This window comes from Aquarana catesbeiana, linkage group LG03, assembly GCF_042186555.1.
Source record: "Aquarana catesbeiana isolate 2022-GZ linkage group LG03, ASM4218655v1, whole genome shotgun sequence".
In the NCBI taxonomy this organism is placed as follows: Eukaryota; Metazoa; Chordata; class Amphibia; order Anura; family Ranidae; genus Aquarana; species Aquarana catesbeiana.
In genome coordinates, this window is record NC_133326.1 from 427,368,741 (window position 1) to 427,386,499 (window position 17,759).

At 44.5% G+C, this 17,759-nt stretch overlaps 2 protein-coding genes and 1 pseudogene across 2 annotated transcripts in view; 1 reads left to right on the top strand and 2 right to left on the bottom strand.

Moving 5' to 3' along the window:
- LOC141132415 (deoxycytidine kinase 2-like) overlaps nucleotides 1-17,759 on the top strand; it is a 226,722-nt gene that overhangs the window by 97,422 nt on the left and 111,541 nt on the right. Inside the window, exon 5 of the mRNA XM_073620773.1 lies at nucleotides 16,608-16,723. Within this exon, the coding sequence (XP_073476874.1) occupies nucleotides 16,608-16,723 (116 nt within the window). The remainder of the gene's footprint in view (nucleotides 1-16,607; nucleotides 16,724-17,759) is intronic.
- Nucleotides 1,996-5,994, bottom strand: LOC141131151 (uncharacterized). The gene is made up of 2 exons (XM_073618198.1): nucleotides 5,052-5,994; nucleotides 1,996-2,180 (listed from the first exon to the last, which is right to left on the bottom strand). Exons 1-2 carry the CDS (start codon nucleotides 5,992-5,994, stop codon nucleotides 1,996-1,998), a joined length of 1,128 nt encoding a protein of 375 aa, XP_073474299.1.
- Nucleotides 6,272-6,366, bottom strand: LOC141134969 (U2 spliceosomal RNA; annotated as a pseudogene).

Sequence of the window (17,759 nt, forward strand, 5' to 3'; positions counted from 1 at the left end):
AAGAGAGCTGCTTGCAGTCCAGAGAGCCCTGCAGTCTTTTCAGATGGAGATCAAAGGTCACAACCTCCAAATTCTGTCAGACAATAACGCGACAGTCGCGTATATCAACAAGCAGGGAGGCACGAGAAGCCGGATGCTTCAGTCCATTGCCCATGAGATCCTTTCATGGGCAGAGGGGAATCTAGCTTCAATTTCGGCTGTACACCTGAAGGGGACAAACAATTGCCTGGCAGATTATCTCAGCCGTCACAGGATAGACCGAGACAACTGGTCCCTTCATCCCGAAGTCTTTGCAGACCTCACCAGGAGATGGGGTTATCCCATAGCGGATTTGTTCGCAAACCGAAACAACCGCAAGACGGAGATATTCTTTTCCATGAACCCGGCAGACCAAGCCTTGGGGATCGATGCTCTGGCAAACCCGTGGCCTTCAGGCCTATGCTATGCCTTCCCGCCAATCAGACTGATTCCAGAAGTTTCTGCTAGAGGAGACTGATCTCATTCTAATTGCCCCATATTGGCCCAAGAGGCCATGGTTTTCCCTGCTACGGTCTCTGGTTTCAGAGCCTCCGCGGAGTCTTCCGAAAAGGGAAGACTTATTATTGCAGGGTCCAGTATCACACCCTCAGGTGGTTTCCTTAAACTTGACGGCCTGGTATCTGAAGAAAAGATACTGAGCACCCAGGGGTTCTCTGACAAGGTAGTCAAGACTCTCGTTAATTGCAGGAAGCCGGTTACTAGAGCCATATATTCAAAAGTTTGGAAAAGGTCTAACTCATGGTTATTTGAAAATGAAAGATTAACCCATGATATTCCGTCTATTTTGGAATTTTTCCAAGAGGGTGTCGACAAAGGTCTTTCAGTTAGTACCTTAAAGGTACAGGCGGCAGCTATTAGTGTGTTCCTCCAGTTTTCTCTCCTGAAAAATCCCACTATAGCCAGATTTTTCAAATCTATCTCTAGGGCCAGACCAGTAGTGGTGAGAAGTTGTCCAACTTGGGACCTGTCCCTAGTACTTCAAACTCTGGTAGAATTTCCGTTTGAGCCTCTGGTAAGTATTTCAGTTAAGTTACTTACATTAAAGACTGTGTTCCTTATAACTGTTACCTCAGCTCGTAGGGTAAGTGAGTTGCAGGCCCTATCAGTAAGGGAGCCCTTCCTCACGATTTTTGAGGATCGAGTTGTTTTACGAACCGATCCAGATTTTTTGCCAAAGGTGGCAAGTACATTCCACTGATCTCAGGACATTGTACTGCCAACCTTTTGTAGTATGCCACAGGGCGACCTAGAAAGAAAATTTAGTTTTCTAGATGTAAGAAGGATTCTCTTAGTCTATTTTGAGGTCACCAAGACCTTTAGGAAAACTGATGCCTTATTTGTCCTCTTTTCTGGAGTTAACAAGGAGAATAGTGCATCTAAAGCCACATTGGCTAGATGGATAAAGCAAGCCATCTCTGAAGCTTACAAAATTAGGGAGGTTCCTACACCTTTTGTTACTGCGCACTCAACTAGAGCCTTGTCTACGTCTTGGGCTGAGAGGGCTGGTGCCTCACCGGAACAAATTTGCAGGGCTGCCACATGGTCCAATTACTCGACCTTCATTAAACATTATCGCCTGGATCTCCTATCAGCTCAGTAGCAGGCGTTTGGTCGTGAGGTCCTAAAGGCAGTTGTCCCTCCCTAGACTGGTAAGTTCTGGCTCATCGTCTCATGGGCTGTCCTGGAAGACGCTTGGAGAAAAGCTGAGTTAGACTTACCGGTAACTCCTTTTCTGAGAGTCTTCCAGGACAGCCGGATTCCCACCTGGTTCTGTCTGAAGTTATGTGTATTATGCATATGTTTTGCAGGGTCCTACGGTTCTTGAGAAGACTGACATGGGCCTGGAGGACCGCCCTTTTATCTGGTGGGGGTGACGTGTTTCCTGTCCTGGTAGGAGGAGCCCAAGGTCTCATGGGCTGTCCTGGAAGACTCTCAGAAAAGGAGTTACCGGTAAGTCTAACTCAGCTTTTCAGAAGAGAAAGCATGATGCTTGTATCGAGGATCCAAAAGACATGCCAGCACAACATTTTTATTCTCTTCATGCTTCTCAAAGTGTTTGAGGCTGTCCCTCATGACCTGCCTGAATGTTTTATTGCCATGTGTGTTGGGTCTTTCATTCTCTTGAAGAAGCATCTTCAGCACTCTCACACATGGGATGACAGATTACACAGATGAGTCGTAATGACTCACCTCTAGTGTCACTTCCTCCATGGGGAGGAGGGTCTCAATGACATTGGCTATAATGTCCCATTGATCAGCAGTAGGACAACTATAGCCTACATGTTCGCAAGCTCTCTTCTGTTCCAGCATTCTTTGCAGCATATGAAGTGTTGAATCGCACGTGTTGGAACTGCCGGAATTGGGCTGTTTTTGGGTAGGCCAAGGTCTGCCTGAATGCACCCAAGTCGCTGCTAGGCAAGGACTGAACAGTGGAAATGGCCTGCGCACTTCAGCATGCCAATTATATCTATCAAAGCTATTTGGCTTGACAAACCATCTACCACAAGTTGCAGGGTGTGTGCCATGCAGCTGAGGTCTGACACTTCAGCAAGCCTCATTCCTTTCACCATGTTTGCGCCGCTGTCACGAAGCACAAGCATCACTCGGCCTTTGTTCTCCATTCTTCAAGCATGCCTAGAAACATTTCTCTAATGTACTCCCCAGTGTGGGATCCTTGCATCACCTTTGTATTCAACACCAATTGAATTTTTGTCCATCCGCTGTCAATGAAATGTTATGTAAGGCTCATTAGTGACTGTTGGTCCTAACCATGTCCGTCCGAGTGTCGATGTAAGGTGAGGGAAGCGGTCAGACTCGATAAGCCCAGTGCGCAGAGGCGTAATGACTTGGTGTGCGTGTCCCACGCGCCCCTGCGCACTGGGTCTGCACTCTGCAGGCTTCTAGACCCCAAAAAAATGCCCACGGAGACTGTCGGTCTAGTTTGCGACCGATACCGATTTTTGTGAAAATGACGATTTCGGCCTGCAATAATCAGCCAGACCAATAATCGGTGGAACCATAGTGTGCATTGTATTTTATGCATTATATGTAGTAGTGGTGGTCTCTCTGGGCTGTGGAGCTGCAGAGCAGGGATCATTTTCTTTTATTGGTCTCACCTGCAGCTTCTGAGCTATAAGTGAGTGTTTGGTCTTGGGGTAATCAGCAATGATTAGGCACAGGAGTGTGAAACATGCTTGCGATCTCTCGTGGCTTGCATGTCATGTCTCTGCTTTTAATGGATTTACAATAAAGAGCTGATTTTACAGGCTGGAAGTGCTGCCATCTCTCTTATTTTGCAATCCTACCCACTATCTGGTACTTTTTGTAGGATTCTAAGGTTGTAATGCAGCGCAGAAGACCTCCCAGATTAATGGCATAAAGACTTTCATATAATGATGGTGGGAGGTGTACTCCTAAGTAGGGAAGGTGTGCAGAAACCTATTAGTAGTTAAAATGTGCTTTAAAAGTTAAATTTTTAATTTTTCTAAAAAAAAAAAAACATACTTAGGTGGATCCGATGCTGCATCTGTCCCCCGGTCGGCTCTTATGCCAGCAATGCCCTTCTGCACACCCATGGACCTACAATCTAACAACCGTACAGAACTCCATAGTAGAGGTATTTCCCAACTATGTGGATGAACTAATTGACCCCTCGTTCTTTATTCTACTTTTAGTACCTACGTGAACCTATCTGAGTGCAGTTCGGGCTGCCTGTTGCCCCTTCCTTTCCTTCCCTCTCCTGTATGGGGGGCTGGTAGGCGTGATCCCTCGCAAGACACACTCGGTCCACCACCCGTTCACTGGGGAGTTGGCCTGACACGGGGGAGACAAGGGAGCAGAGGAGGAATCGCATCACCTTAAACACCCCACAATGTCAGAAATGACCCTATAACGTCATAAATCCTGTGATAGGTAACTATACAACCTAGACAGATACATTACATGGTATACATATATAGGCTTGGTACTGTTGAATTTGATGTTATGTTTGATACATGTTGACCTTTTTACAGTGGACAACCATCCTCTGAAGAAGACCCGGGAAGGGTCGAAACGCGTCAGTTTTCACACATACAACTTTTGTTGTCCCACATACGCTGTATTGTATATTGCCCTCATCTATAGGCATTGTTTGTTGTTATCTAATCTTAAGGATTCAATATTCGAGAAAACTTTGGTTGCCCCTTAATACATTGTGTTTTGCATTGGTTCTAATTGTAGGCTTTGTCCGTTGCAATTGTACGCCATATCCAGTTCATGTCCTGACTCAAACAGTCAGTATCCATTTCAGTGATTTTTTAATATGCTATTTATAATTTTTGTATCAGTAAAATTGAATTTTTTCCACTACCTATATTGCACTTTATTGGCTGCTTTAAAGCCCCGATAGGGGGTTCTCGTATTTTTTCAGGAAGTTCAATAGCCAGTAGCCAATAGCTTCCATCTCGTACTTGCTTCAGAGCATGCCTCGTTTTTGGTCCGTCGGAACAGCATACAGACGAGCGGTTTTCCCAATAGGAATTTGTTCCGTCGAAAATATTTAGAACCTGTTCCATTTCTAGGTCTGTAAGAATTTTCACAAAAAAAAGTCCGATGAGGCATACACACGATCAGAATAGACGATGAAAAGCTTCCGTTGGACTTTTTCTGTCGGACATTCCGCTTGTGTGTATGCGGCTTAAGACTGTGAACCGAGCAATCAAACAGCGCTGATTGGTTGGTTCTCTGAGCTCCATAAGCAGAGAGCTGTCTGCTCTGCCCCCCCCTCCCCCACTGGAACGCTGGGCTGTGAAGGAGACAGGAGTGGGTGACTCAGGCTCTTAACGGCTTGCTTGAGAGGCTGAGCCAGGTTCCTCTGCTGTTGGGCTCTCTGGCTTCTGTTTCCTGCTTCCTATTGGGCCACTGGTGGGGGAGGTGGGAGGGTGGGGAAGTCCTCCAGGGAGGACAGGTTAGGGGTGGGGAGGGTGTCCTGAGGCAGGGGGTGGGGCAGGGGGGGGCGGAAGTGGACTCACCTGTGGTCTTTCGAGGCTTCTTTGGCTTGTTTTCTGGCGGCTTCCTCCCTGTGCTGGAAGATGGCTTACCCTGGATCAGGGCTCCAGCGTAGGTCCAGGTCCTCTGGGGGCAGTGTCTGAAAACATGCTCTGCCAATCCGCAAAGGTTGCAGGCTTTGGACCTCGGACAGTCCTTGGTCTCGTGGCCTGTAACCCTACAGAACCTGCAAGCAAGCTCTGTACAATCCTTACCCATGTGTCCTGGATGGCCACATCTGTTACAGTTGTGGGGCATGCCGGGGTAGAAAAGGATTCCTGCGGATAATCCCAGGGAGAAGCACGGCTGCAGGTGCTGAATGTCTCCCGAAGGGTCTTTCCTGAGTTTGCAAAGTACAGACCACTTGCCTATCCAGAAGCCGTTGACATCGAGGATTCGGACTGGGTCCTTTACCACGGTGCAAAACCTCTGGAGGTAGGTGGCTATGTCCTTGCCTTGAGTATGGGGATTTCTCATGGCCACCGCCACCCGCCTTTCGTCCCGTGTTATGGGGCAGTGCGCAACGAACTTACGGAAGGGGGATTCAGGGCCACTGGTCTTTACCATCTCCCAGTATCTTCTGCAGACCTGAAGGGACACAAAAGTTATGAAGAAAATACCTTTTGTAAAGGTCTGCATGGAAAGCGTCTCCGCTTTGCTGAACCCCTGCTCCAAGATCATCTTCTTTCTGAAGATCTCCGGGGTCATGTCGTGGACTCTTTCGTCCACCTCCTTCAGTTTGACCGTCTGCTTCATCCAAGGCTCTAGGGTTGGGAGCCCGTCTGCAGCTTGGCTGGTCTTGGTCGGCTGGTGCCGGCCGGGGTACAGGGTGGAGGTTGAGGCAGCGTCATTCTCGGGCTCTTCAGAGGAAGCGGCTGGAACAGGGTTCTTCTTCTCCTTGCTGGTCTTCTTGTCGCTCTTCCCCATCGTTGCGGAGTTGGATGTCACTTCAGGTGTTCTTAGGCGGCTTCCTTCTGGTTCCTCAACGTCTTCGCTCTTTTCGTAGCCTTTAAAAAGGCTCTAACACCTACTGCCCGGAGGTAGTAATGCGGAGTGGGGGAGGAGGAAAGACCGCAACCTGTTCCCTGTGGGGGGCTAAGCCTCTAACCCAATAGCAGCAAGTAGGTGAAGCTGAATTGAATCAACGATCCTACAAGGCCGAGCAGAGGGTACCCCACAAGGACCAAATGGCTTGGATAGATACAAGTGGTTCTCCACATCCTAGCTGTGAAGCAGAGACACCCCTAAGGGCTATAGTCGATACTACACTTGATCTTAGCCAAAAGGCCGAGAAGCGATCATGCATCATGGTTATTCAGCCTCCTGGCTAACCTACTAACCACACAGCTGCTTCAGGCCTCACGCCTAGGCCATAAGTCTGTTCCTCAGACCTATATGCTTGGGTTAAGCTCTCTCCTAGCTTACCCAGGGTTCAAACTGCCACCTGCAGTCTCTCTAAAGAACATGGGTGTCTTCACAAAACTCATACACAGACTCATGTCTGTAGGGTGGATTCCTCCTGACTCCTCAGCGAGACTTCCTGTCTCCTTGGGTGGAGCTGTCTCCAAGTGGGAGCCCTGAGCGCTACCCCTGGGATATTTATGAACCCAGCCCACAGGTGTGCAATCAGCATGCCTCTGTTTACAAGAACCGGGGTGAAAGTGCTAATCCACACTGTGCACTGTGAAATGGGGTTGCCTCTCCACACTAATATATATTTACACAGTCGTATGCAAAAGTTTAGGAACCCCTGACAATTTCCATGATTGTCATTTATAAATATTTGGGTGTTTGGATCAGCAATTTCATTTTAATCTATCAAATAACTGAAGGACACAGTAATATTTCAGTAGTGAAATGAGGTTTATTGGATTAACAGAAAATTTGCAATATGCATCAAAACGAAATTAGACAAGTGCATAAATTTGGGCACCCCAACAGAAAAATCACATCAATATTTAGTAGAGCCTCCTTTAGCAGAAATAGCAGCCTCTAGACACTTCCTATAGCCTGTAATGAGTGTCTGAAATATGGATGAATGTATTTTGGATCATTCCTCCTTACAAAACATTTCCAGTTCAGTTAGGTTTGATGGTTGCAGAGCATGGACAGCCCCCTTCAAATCAGCCCACAGATGTTCAATGATATTCAGGTCTGGGGACTGGGATGGCCATTCCAGAACGTTGTACTTGTTCCTCTGCATAATGCCCGAGTAGATTTTGAGCAGTGTTTTGGGTCGTTGTCTTGTTGAAATATCCAGCCCCGGCGTAGCTTCAACTTTGTGACTGATTCCTCAAAATTATTCTCAAGAATCTGCTGATATTGAGTGGAATCCATGCGACCCTCAACTTTAACCAGATTCCCAGTACCGGCACTGGCCACACAGCCCCACAGCATGATGGAACCTCTACCAAATTTTACTGTGGGTAGCAAGTGTTTTTCTTGGAATGCTGTGTTCTTTTGCCACCATGCATAATGCCCTTTGTTATGACCAAAGAACTCAATCTTTGTTTCATCAGTCCACAGCACCTTATTCCAAAATGAAGCTGGCTTGTCCAAATGTGTGTTTGCATACCTCAAGCTACTCCGGTTGTGGTGTGTGTGCAGAAAAGGCTTCTTTCGCATCACTCTCCCATACAGCTTCTCCCTGTGCAAAGTGCACTGAATTGTTGAAGGATGCACAGTGACACCATCTGCAGCAAGTTGAATTTGTAGGTCTTTGAAGGTGGTCCGTGGGCTGTTCACTTCTGGCCTTAACAAGAACTGTGCCTGTGGTCTTCCATTTCCTCACTATGTTCCTCACAGTGGACACTGATAGCTTATATGTCTGCAATAACTTTTTGTAGCCTTCCCCTAAACCATAATGTAGAACTATCTTTGTTATCAGGTCATTTGAGAGTTGTTTTGAGGCCCCCATGTTGCCACTATTCAGAGGAGAGTCACAGAGAACAACAACTTGCAATTGGCCACCTTAAATACCTTTTTTCATGATAGGATGCACCTGTCTATGAAGTTCAAGGCTCACCAAACCAATTGTGTGTTCCAATTAATCAGTGCTAAGTAGTTACAGGTATTCAAATCAACAAAATGACAAGGGTGCCCAAAGTTATGCACCTGTCTAATTTCGTTTTGATGCATATTGCGCATTTTCTGTTTAATCCAATAAACCTCATTTCACTACTGAAATATTACTGTGTCCTTCAGTTATTTGATAGATCAAAATGAAATTGCTGATCCAAACACCCAATTATTTATAAATGACAATCATGGAAATTGTCAGGGGTTCCTAAACTTTTGCATACGACTGTGTGTGTGTGTGTATAACACTGTCAGCTGTTTCAACACAACTCAAAACTTGTCCCTTTTTAAGCACTGATTTAACTTTTGGGAATTCATTCTCACGTCCCTCGCTGAATCTTTTGTACCACTCAAACACACGTGCACAAGATAGGCCATCATTCCAATAAGCTGTAGTAAGCATTTGAAAACATTTTGTTGGTGATTTGTGCAATTTTACTAAAAATGTCAAATTGACACGTTGTTTACCTTTTATACTTAGCATTTTTTCGGCACACTACAAAAAACACAACCGAACTAAATGGTGACTCACAATCAACTGAGCGTCAGAGTGTTGCTGCCTGTCATGCAAGTTCAAACATGTTCAGGGTTACCATGCATGCAGTTATAACTGTGGTTCTGACTGCTTTGTTTACTGGGTGGGATCACAGCCTTGTTATTTTAATACACACCTTGTGTGTGTGTGTGTGTGTGTATATACAGTGAAATATGTGTGTAGCTATAGAGATTCTCTCTCTCTCTCTCAATCTATAGATCTATCTATCTCTCAATTTTTTTTTTTTAATAGACATACACAAAATGGCATACTATTGAGTAGCACCTCAAGTTCCCAGTGTAAGGGTTGTTATTTAGTGCCTACTGCCTATAAGAGCAGTAGAAAAGGGTTTGTAATAATATAACTTGCAGCAAAACCTGTCCAGTCGTGATCGATCAATCCAGGATATGAGTGTCCACTGAAGCTACATTTAGTACAGTGCCTTGAAAAAGTATTCACACCCCTTGAAATTTTCCACATTTGTCATGTTACAACCAAGAACATGTATTTTATTGGGATTTTATGTGATAGACCGACACAAAGTAGCACATAATTGTGTTAGATTGTAGAAAAATATCCCAAGCTTTGAACATCTCACGGAGTACTGTTCAATCCATTATCCAAAAATGGAAAGGGTATGGCACAACTGCAAATCTACTAAGACGTGACCGTCCACAGCAAACATGTGGAAGAAGGTGCTCTGTCAGATCAGACCAAAATGTAACTCTTTGGCCTAAAATTCATATGTGGTGGAAAACTAACATTGCACATCACTCTGAACACCCCATCCGCACCGTGAAACATGGTGGTGGCAGCATCATGTTGTGGGGATGCTTTTCTTCAGCAGGGACACGGACGCTGGTCAGAGTTAATGGAAAGATGGATGGAGCCAAATACAGGGCAATCTTAGAAGAAAACCTGTTAGAGTCTGCAAAAGACTTGAGACTGAGGCAGAGGTTCACCTTCTAGCATAGGCGTCACCAGGGGGTGGCTATCGAGGCTGGACCCCCCGAATGCGGAGCCCATAGCCCCGAGTCTCAGCGGGTGTGGAGGAGAGAAGAGCTGGCGGGTCGCGGCTGTGGCGGGCGGCATTGGAGGTGGAGGAGGGACGATCAGGCATGTACAGACACTGAGCCATCGGACCGCCACCTCCCTCACCCCCCCCAGCGCTCACCTCTTCTCCCTGCTTAGTTATGCAGCGCGGCTGCATACAGACATGATCCTAGGAGTGGACACTGATAAGCTCATCGTACGATCCAGAAGTCATGCAGCCACACACAGCTGTGACATGAACTTCCTCGGTACTCGTTCACTTGTTCTTTCCTTCCCCCGCTCTTCATCCTGTCTGCTGCCGCAGAGAATCTAGATGAGAGCGGGGGAAGGAAAGAACAAGAGAACGAGTGCCGAGGAAGTTCATGTCATAGCTGTGTGCAACTGCATGACTTCTGGATCATACGATGAGCTTATCAGTGTCCACTCCTAGGATCATAGGATCATGTCTGTATGCCTATCTAAGCAGGGAGAGGAGGTGAGCGCTGGGAGGGGGGATAGAGCAGCATGGGGGAGGGGGAATAGAGGAGCACGGGGGGGGGGACCAGCAGAGCACATGTGGGACCCAAAAAGCATTCGGGAGACCAGCGGAGCACGCGGGAGACCAGCGGAGCACGCGGGGGACCAGAGCAGCAAAGGGGGACCAGAAGATCCGGCATGGGTGAGACCTGTCAAAGTTGGCCGGTCTGGATGAAGTCCAGGGCCAAATTTTTGTCTCAGTCCAGCCCTGGAGACGAGCAGGTGGACAAGCAGAGATGACATCATCTCTCTCCGCCCGCCTGTCACCAATCTTCCGCTTTCACAGCTGGGACTTCAATGTGGGAGCGATGTGCGGCGGGGAGCAGAGAGATGTCATCTCTCACTGCCTGCCACACATCAGCGCTCTTCTGCCCTCACTAAATGTGCCTCTTCAATGTCAGAGGTGTACTGGGGAGCAGAGAGATTACATCATCTCTCACTGCCCGCCCCGCATCTCCGCTTTCCTGCCCTCACTAAATGGGCCAGTGCTGCCAGCCTGCCACCAATGCAGCGAGAATGCACATTTGGTGGCACTGGTTGGCATAGCAAGTGACAATCTGCTAATGGTGGCAAGTGACAATCTGCTAATGGTGGCAGGTGACATGGCAAGTGACAATCTGCAATGGGTGGCAAGTGACAATCTGCAAATGGTGGCAGGTGATGGGGCAAGTGACACGCCCAGGGCTCCCACTGATTCTGCATTATGGTGAGTTGAACCACTTCATTATATATTACAATATAACAATAGAAACAATTCGCTTTGATCACCCTGACACCATATCAACCATGGTGCCATGAAGATTGAAACGCCAACACCAGCCTTCCTGTGCCCGCAAAAAATTGCTTACCACCGGCGTGCCCCCCCCCAGTTGGTCACCGCTGCTATGGGCTCTAGCCCCAGATCTTTTTCAGACCTAGCAACGCCCCTGCCTTCTAGCATGAAGACACTGAACATACAGCCAGAACTACAGTGGAAGGGTTTAGATCAAAGCATATTCATGTGTATAGAATGACCCAGTCAAAGTCCAGACCTAAATCCAATTAAAAATCTGTGGCAAGACTTGAAAATTGCTGTTCAGACGCTCTCAATCCAATCTGACAGAGCTTGAGCTATTTTGCAAAGAAGTATGAGCAAAAATGTCACTCTCTAGATGTGCAAAGCTGGTAGAGACATACAGCTGTAATTGCAGCGAAAGGTGGTTCTACACAATTATGTGCCACTTTGTGTTGGTCTATCACATAAAATCCTAATAAAATACGTTTATGTTTTTGGTTGTAACATGACAAAATGTGGAAAATTTCAAGAGGTATGAATACTTTCTCAAGTCACTGTATGTACCAGACAAAGACCAAACATTCAATTTAGAATGAACCAGTAGTGGGGGTCCACTAAGTTGTTGCAAGGTAATGAGAAAGTAATAGGCTCTTATACAGCCGAGGTCCCCATTATCTCTGGAAAACCAGTGTCGGGGATGGGTCTCATATGACACTGATAAGGGACACGGCTTATTCTTCTCCATGTAATGTGGGATAATATAAAAAGTGAAGGGAAATGTTTCAAGCACATGGAAAGACAGGAAACAGATCACAAAGGAGATTGCTGGTGGACACCCCTGAGTCATTAAGTCACCCATGAATATAAAGTCTATATGGACTACATACACCCCTCCACATTTTTGTAAATATTTTATTATATCTTTATGTATCAATGTGACAACATTGAAGGAATGACACTTTGCTACAATGTAAAGTAATGAGTGTACAGCTTGTATAACAGTGTAAATTTGCTGTCCCCTCAAAATAACAACACAGCCATTAATGTCTAAACCGCTGGAAACAAAAGTGAGTACCCCCGTAAGTGAAAATGTTCAAATTGGGCCCAAAGTGTCAATATTTTAGGGGGCCACCATTATTTTCCAGCACTACCTTAACCCTCTTGGGCATGGAGTTCACCAGAGCTTCACAGGTTGCTACTGGAGTCCTCTTCCACTCCATGACGATATCACAGAGCTGGTGGATGTTAGAGACCTTGCGCTCCTCCACCCTCCGATTGAGGATGCCCCACAGATGCTCAATAGGGTTTAGGTCTGGAGACATGCTTGACTAGTCCATCACCTTTTACCCTCCGCTTCTTTAGCAAGGCAGTGGTCATCTTAGAGGTGTGTTTGGGGTTGTTATATTGGAATACTGACCTGCGGCCCAGTCTCTGAAGGGAGGGAATCATGCTCTGCTTCAGTATGTCACAGTACATGTTGGCATTCATGGTTCCATCAATGAACTGTAGCTCCCCAGTGCCTGCAGCACTCATGCAGCCCCAGATCATGATACCCCCACCACCATGCTTGACTGTAGGCAAGACACACACTTGGTTTCCGCCACATACGCTTGACACCATCTGAACAAAATAAGTTTATCTTGGTCTGATCATACCACAGGACATGGTTCCAGTAATCCATGCCCTTAGTCTGCTTGTCTTTAGCAAACTTTTTGCAGGCTTCCTTGTGCATCATCTTTAGAAGAGGCCTCTTTCTGGGACGACAGCCATGCAGACCAATTTGATGCAGTGTGCGGCGTATGGTCTGAGCACTGACAGGCTGGTCCCCCACCCCTTTAACCTCTGCAGCAATGCTGGCAGCACTTGCGTCTATTTCCCAAAGACAACCTCTGGTTATAACGCTAAGCACGTGCACTCAGCTACTTTGGTCGACCATGACGAGGCCTGTTCTAAATGGAACCTGTCCTGTTAAACCGCTGTATGGTCTTGGCCACCATGCTGCAGCTCAGTTTCAGGGTCTTGGCAATCTTCATATAGCCTAGGCCATCTTTATGTAGAGCAACAATTCTTTTTTTTCAGATCCTGAGAGCTCTTTGCCATGAGGTGCCATGTTGAACTTCCGGTGACCAGTATATAAGAGAGCGCGTTTTAATGCCAAATTTAACACGCCTGCTTCGCATTTACAGATAAAACAAAAAGTGTAGCGCTAATATATAATGTGCCTAGTGCAATGTGCATAAGTGAATTAAACCACAAAGAGACTATATATAATAAATATACCAATATAAATAATCACATTAAATATATCTAAACATAATCATAATTCTGTATATATTCTCAGTCTGAATATCTCTCATAAATCTCATATAGAAATTGCAAAAAAGCAGAAAAGACTGAGATAAGTGTCCATAAATATATTCCTCATCTGAATAAAATTAGAGGTGAATCTTGAACCCGGTGCATATATCAAACAGTGAAGAAAACCACCACCTGTTAAAAGGGAGACTTACCGGATAGTTTGAACACGTCAGAGCATACGCACTACGTGTCAAACAAGCTTTAATAGACAGTAGAACAGACTCTGAACCGATATCCACAGGTAGGTATTCCCTCCCAAGACCGCCAAGTTGAGACCACAGAGGATGTAATACAACCGGCAAACCGGAGCTCAGATGTCCACAGATATACAGTAGTATTTTTAAAGAAGAAAGCAAAAGAGGACCATAGTGTAATTCCGTAAAAAAAACTTTGATTTATTAAAAAGTGAATAACACTCACATGATTGAAGATAAAAGACAGCGCTGATATAAAATCAATAGAAGCAACAGTGAGGATCGTCCCTTCGCATTTACACCTGAGTTATTTTATTTTGAGGGGACAGCAAATTTACACTGTTATACAAGCTGTACACTCACTACTTTACCTTGTAGCAAAGTGTCATTTCTTCAGTGTTGTCACATGAAAAGAGAGAATAAAATATTTACAAAAATTTGAGGGGTGTACTATCTTTTGGCACAAGATGGCAGATCCTGGCGGCCACGTGCCAGTGACGTGGCCGCCGGGATCCGTCATCTTGTGCCGGACCAACCAACGCCTCAGAGGAGAGCCGCTCCAGAGGGAACCGGCCGGGATACATCGAGAAAGGAATATCGGAGGGAACTCTGAGGATCATTTCCTCCACATTGGTGCCCCTGCTATTGCGGATCAACCGTGGAAAGAGGAGACCAGTAGGACAACGTAAGGAGTCCATTGTGGGATATATCCAGGAGTTCATCTTCCACTACTAAGCCTGTTTTGACCCCCCTGAGTAAGGGCGGTCGCAGGCTTTCTGGTAAGCCTCCAACTTTATCATCTGGTGGTGGGCTGCACTGATGGTGGATCATGTAACTCCGGACCCTTTATTTGGCTCGTTTGTGGATTCAACACCTTCATTTTGTCATTTATGAACTTTTTTTATTCAAAATATTTTTTGACACGTATATATAGTAACATATATGAACTTTTTAGTCACTATTTTGTCATTATTTATATAAAATTTTTGTCACTTATAGTTTTGTATACACTTATTTAAGGTATGGTTTCATATTACCTAATATCACGTATTGACTTATGATAAGTTTATAGGTCCTAATTTATTTATACATATATTAACACATGTGTTCTTTTTCATTAGTCCAGCGCTACATTGTCCTTTTTGCATATTTTACGTGCCCTTGTATTGGGGTTATTGTGTTTCAGCTGCAGGACTTCCTTCACGGTCCCCTATTTCAGTTCTCAATAGTATTTATGATCAATTTCTTTTATGATCAATTTCTTTTTTCTTTTTGGTTTTAATAAACACACTTACCTGTTCCACGGTCCAGCGATGTGGCCGCACGGAGCCCCACTCCTCTCCCTCTCCTCGGCGCATCCATTGGAACTGTGGGCACCAAGCCGTGACAGATTGCGGCTTCAGGGCCGGGCGCGCACTGCGCATGCTCGAGTTGTGCTGCGCTCTCCCAGTGGACAGGCAATCTTCTGGGACCTGTCACGTGTCCCAGAAGATTGCCGAGGGGAAGGGACAACCTAGGTGAGAGGAGGAGTCGCCAAGGTGGTCCGTGGGCGGAAGAAGGAAGTGGGACAGGAAGTCCCTCTCTAAAGTAGTCACCCACTACCTACCCCCCCCCCCAAAAAAAAAGACATGCCAAATGTGGCATGTAGGGGGGGGTGCTTAAAGCGGAAGTTCCACTTTTAGGTGGAACTCCACTTTAACTGAAGAGCATAGACTTGTTTTATTTTGGCTTGTGTTTCATCTTAAGTACACAGGATGAGATGGTGGTGTTAAATATTTAAAGAAAGAAGAAAGGGCGCACCGACCTTGTGCATTACCAATGGTAGAATTTTATTAAATGTTGAATAAAGTAAAACCAATTGGAAATCAAAGTGAGGTGTATGTTTAGTGTTGGTATGTGTAGTTATCTATATGAGTTTTTGATGTTTCTTTGTATTTGTTTATGTCTCCTTTTGTGAATATATATTTATTATGAAATGAAATGATGGTAATTTTTTTCTAAGTTTTATTTTGTTTAAAAACTATCGTTTTTTTTTTTCATCTGTATTGAACATGCATTATAAAAATAAAAAAAAAGATTTGATATAAAAAAAAAAAAAAAAAAAAAAGAATTTTATTAAAAGCATAAAAACAACGTTTATACTCACAAACGAGCATGTAAATGAGGCTTGTCAATTGGTGAGACTGCGTCTGTAAACACTGGCAAACCGGACCTGATGTTGAGGGGATCAGACGATATCCCAAATGGCTGAGCCAACATTGTTTTTATGCTCTTAATAAAATTCTACCATTGGTAATCCACAAGGTCGGTGCGCCCTACCTTCCTTCTTTTTTTTTTTTTGTTCCAGTTTCAAGAATATCCATTGTTCTGAGGAGGGCTGTAAGACTGTAGGCACTGCTTAAATTTAAAGAGTTGGTCGCACCACTTCTTTAGAGACTAAACACCCAAGTGCAGGAGATTAGTTTTTTTTGGTGTTAATTATTTTCCACAAATAAGGGGTACATGTTTGGATGACATATTTCCTTTGTAATACAAGAGAGAAAACCTACTTATTCATTTAGCCAATCATAAAGATACATCTATTTAGAATTATTGACGTATCCGTATCGAGGCAACTTATACTGTTATTTAGACAAGTCTATAAAAAAAACTGTGGTTTCCTATGACTAACAGCAGAGACATATCTACACATATATAAGTTCCTCATATTAAGTTTCACAATTAATATTTAACTTGCTCAAATATGCTTCAAACAAACATCTTCAAAACAGACCCTTAAGTAGCACTATACAGGCTGAAATATTATTCATCATTAGATTAAACAATTATTTAACCCTTCAACAGGCAAGTCAAAATTTCCATTTTTTTTTTTTTTTTTTTAGTTGTGTAGGAAGTGTGCTGAAGTAGGAAACCAAATGTGAGTAGAATAATGCCCGTATTTGCATTGTGGATGCCAGCAGTTTATGAGAAGATAGGGCAGATATACATTTATTTATAAGCCACTTACAAAATCTAACATTTTATCTTGCAGAAATGTATGACAAGGTTGCATTCTCGAGGTCGGGAAGAAGAGCAGGGAATTGAGCTTGAGTACTTGGAAAGCTTGCATTCTAAGCATGAGAAATGGCTGTATGAAAGATCAATTCCGTAAGTATGCTTTTTTGATGGCATTAACTGACCCACTTTAACTTTTTTTTTTTTTTTTTTTTTCTATTATTGGAGGCCTAGATTCAAGCACTAAGTTTGTATATGTAAACAGTAATACCTTTGCACTGAAGAGTGCTAACTTAACTAGTCTGCAGGGACTGAATTTTTTTCCCCCAGTCATTGCTCTCAAGATGCATTAGTCCTTTCTGTATGACAATAAAAACATTAAATGGAAAGCAGTCTAAAATATAATGCCGTCGTCCAGAATTATAATCTTCTATCACCTTTTTTTTTTATTTGCTTTTTTGATCTGGTAAATATACTACTGAAAATTATTATTATACAGGATTTATATAGCACCAACCGTTTGAGTAGTGCTTTACAACATGAAAATATTTCTTTGTCTGTTCAAAAAGTACAAGAAATACCTGTTTTTATAAAATTAAAATTCAGAGCTTACCTATTTTCTCTCAAGAAATGCATCTAGCTCCCCTACCTCCTATTTTGGACTACAGATCAATTGGTCCCTCTTTTGTGGAGGTGAGGACAGTGGGAGGGATTCTGTAGTTGGCAAAAAACTACTAGATCTTGAAAACACCATGGCACATTCCCCACCTTCAGCAGCGATTTAGAACCCCCCCCCCCTCCCCTTACATATCATGCACCCACTTAGCTTATTGTGAATATCCCACATGGAAACTCAGGTGTTCTATCCAGTGGTGCTGTGGTCCCCACAGCTATATTCCACCCTTAGCATGAAGGTTTACATCTGCCTATGACTCTGAACATGGGGCTTGTCTCTCAGCTATCTGGCAGGCACACACAGCAGATGAATGGGTGAGTGAAGGAAACAAAACAAAGTTCAGTTACTTCCAGAACCGTACCTTTGAACCAACCCTTCTGGTTTCTCCACAGCATTTAGAGGACCTTGGTCAGGCAACCCAAAGCATGTCTCAGGGCTACATTTAAAAAAAATAAACATGTTATAGTTTACCTGCTCTTTGCAAAGGCATTGCACAGGGTGGCCCCTCTACCT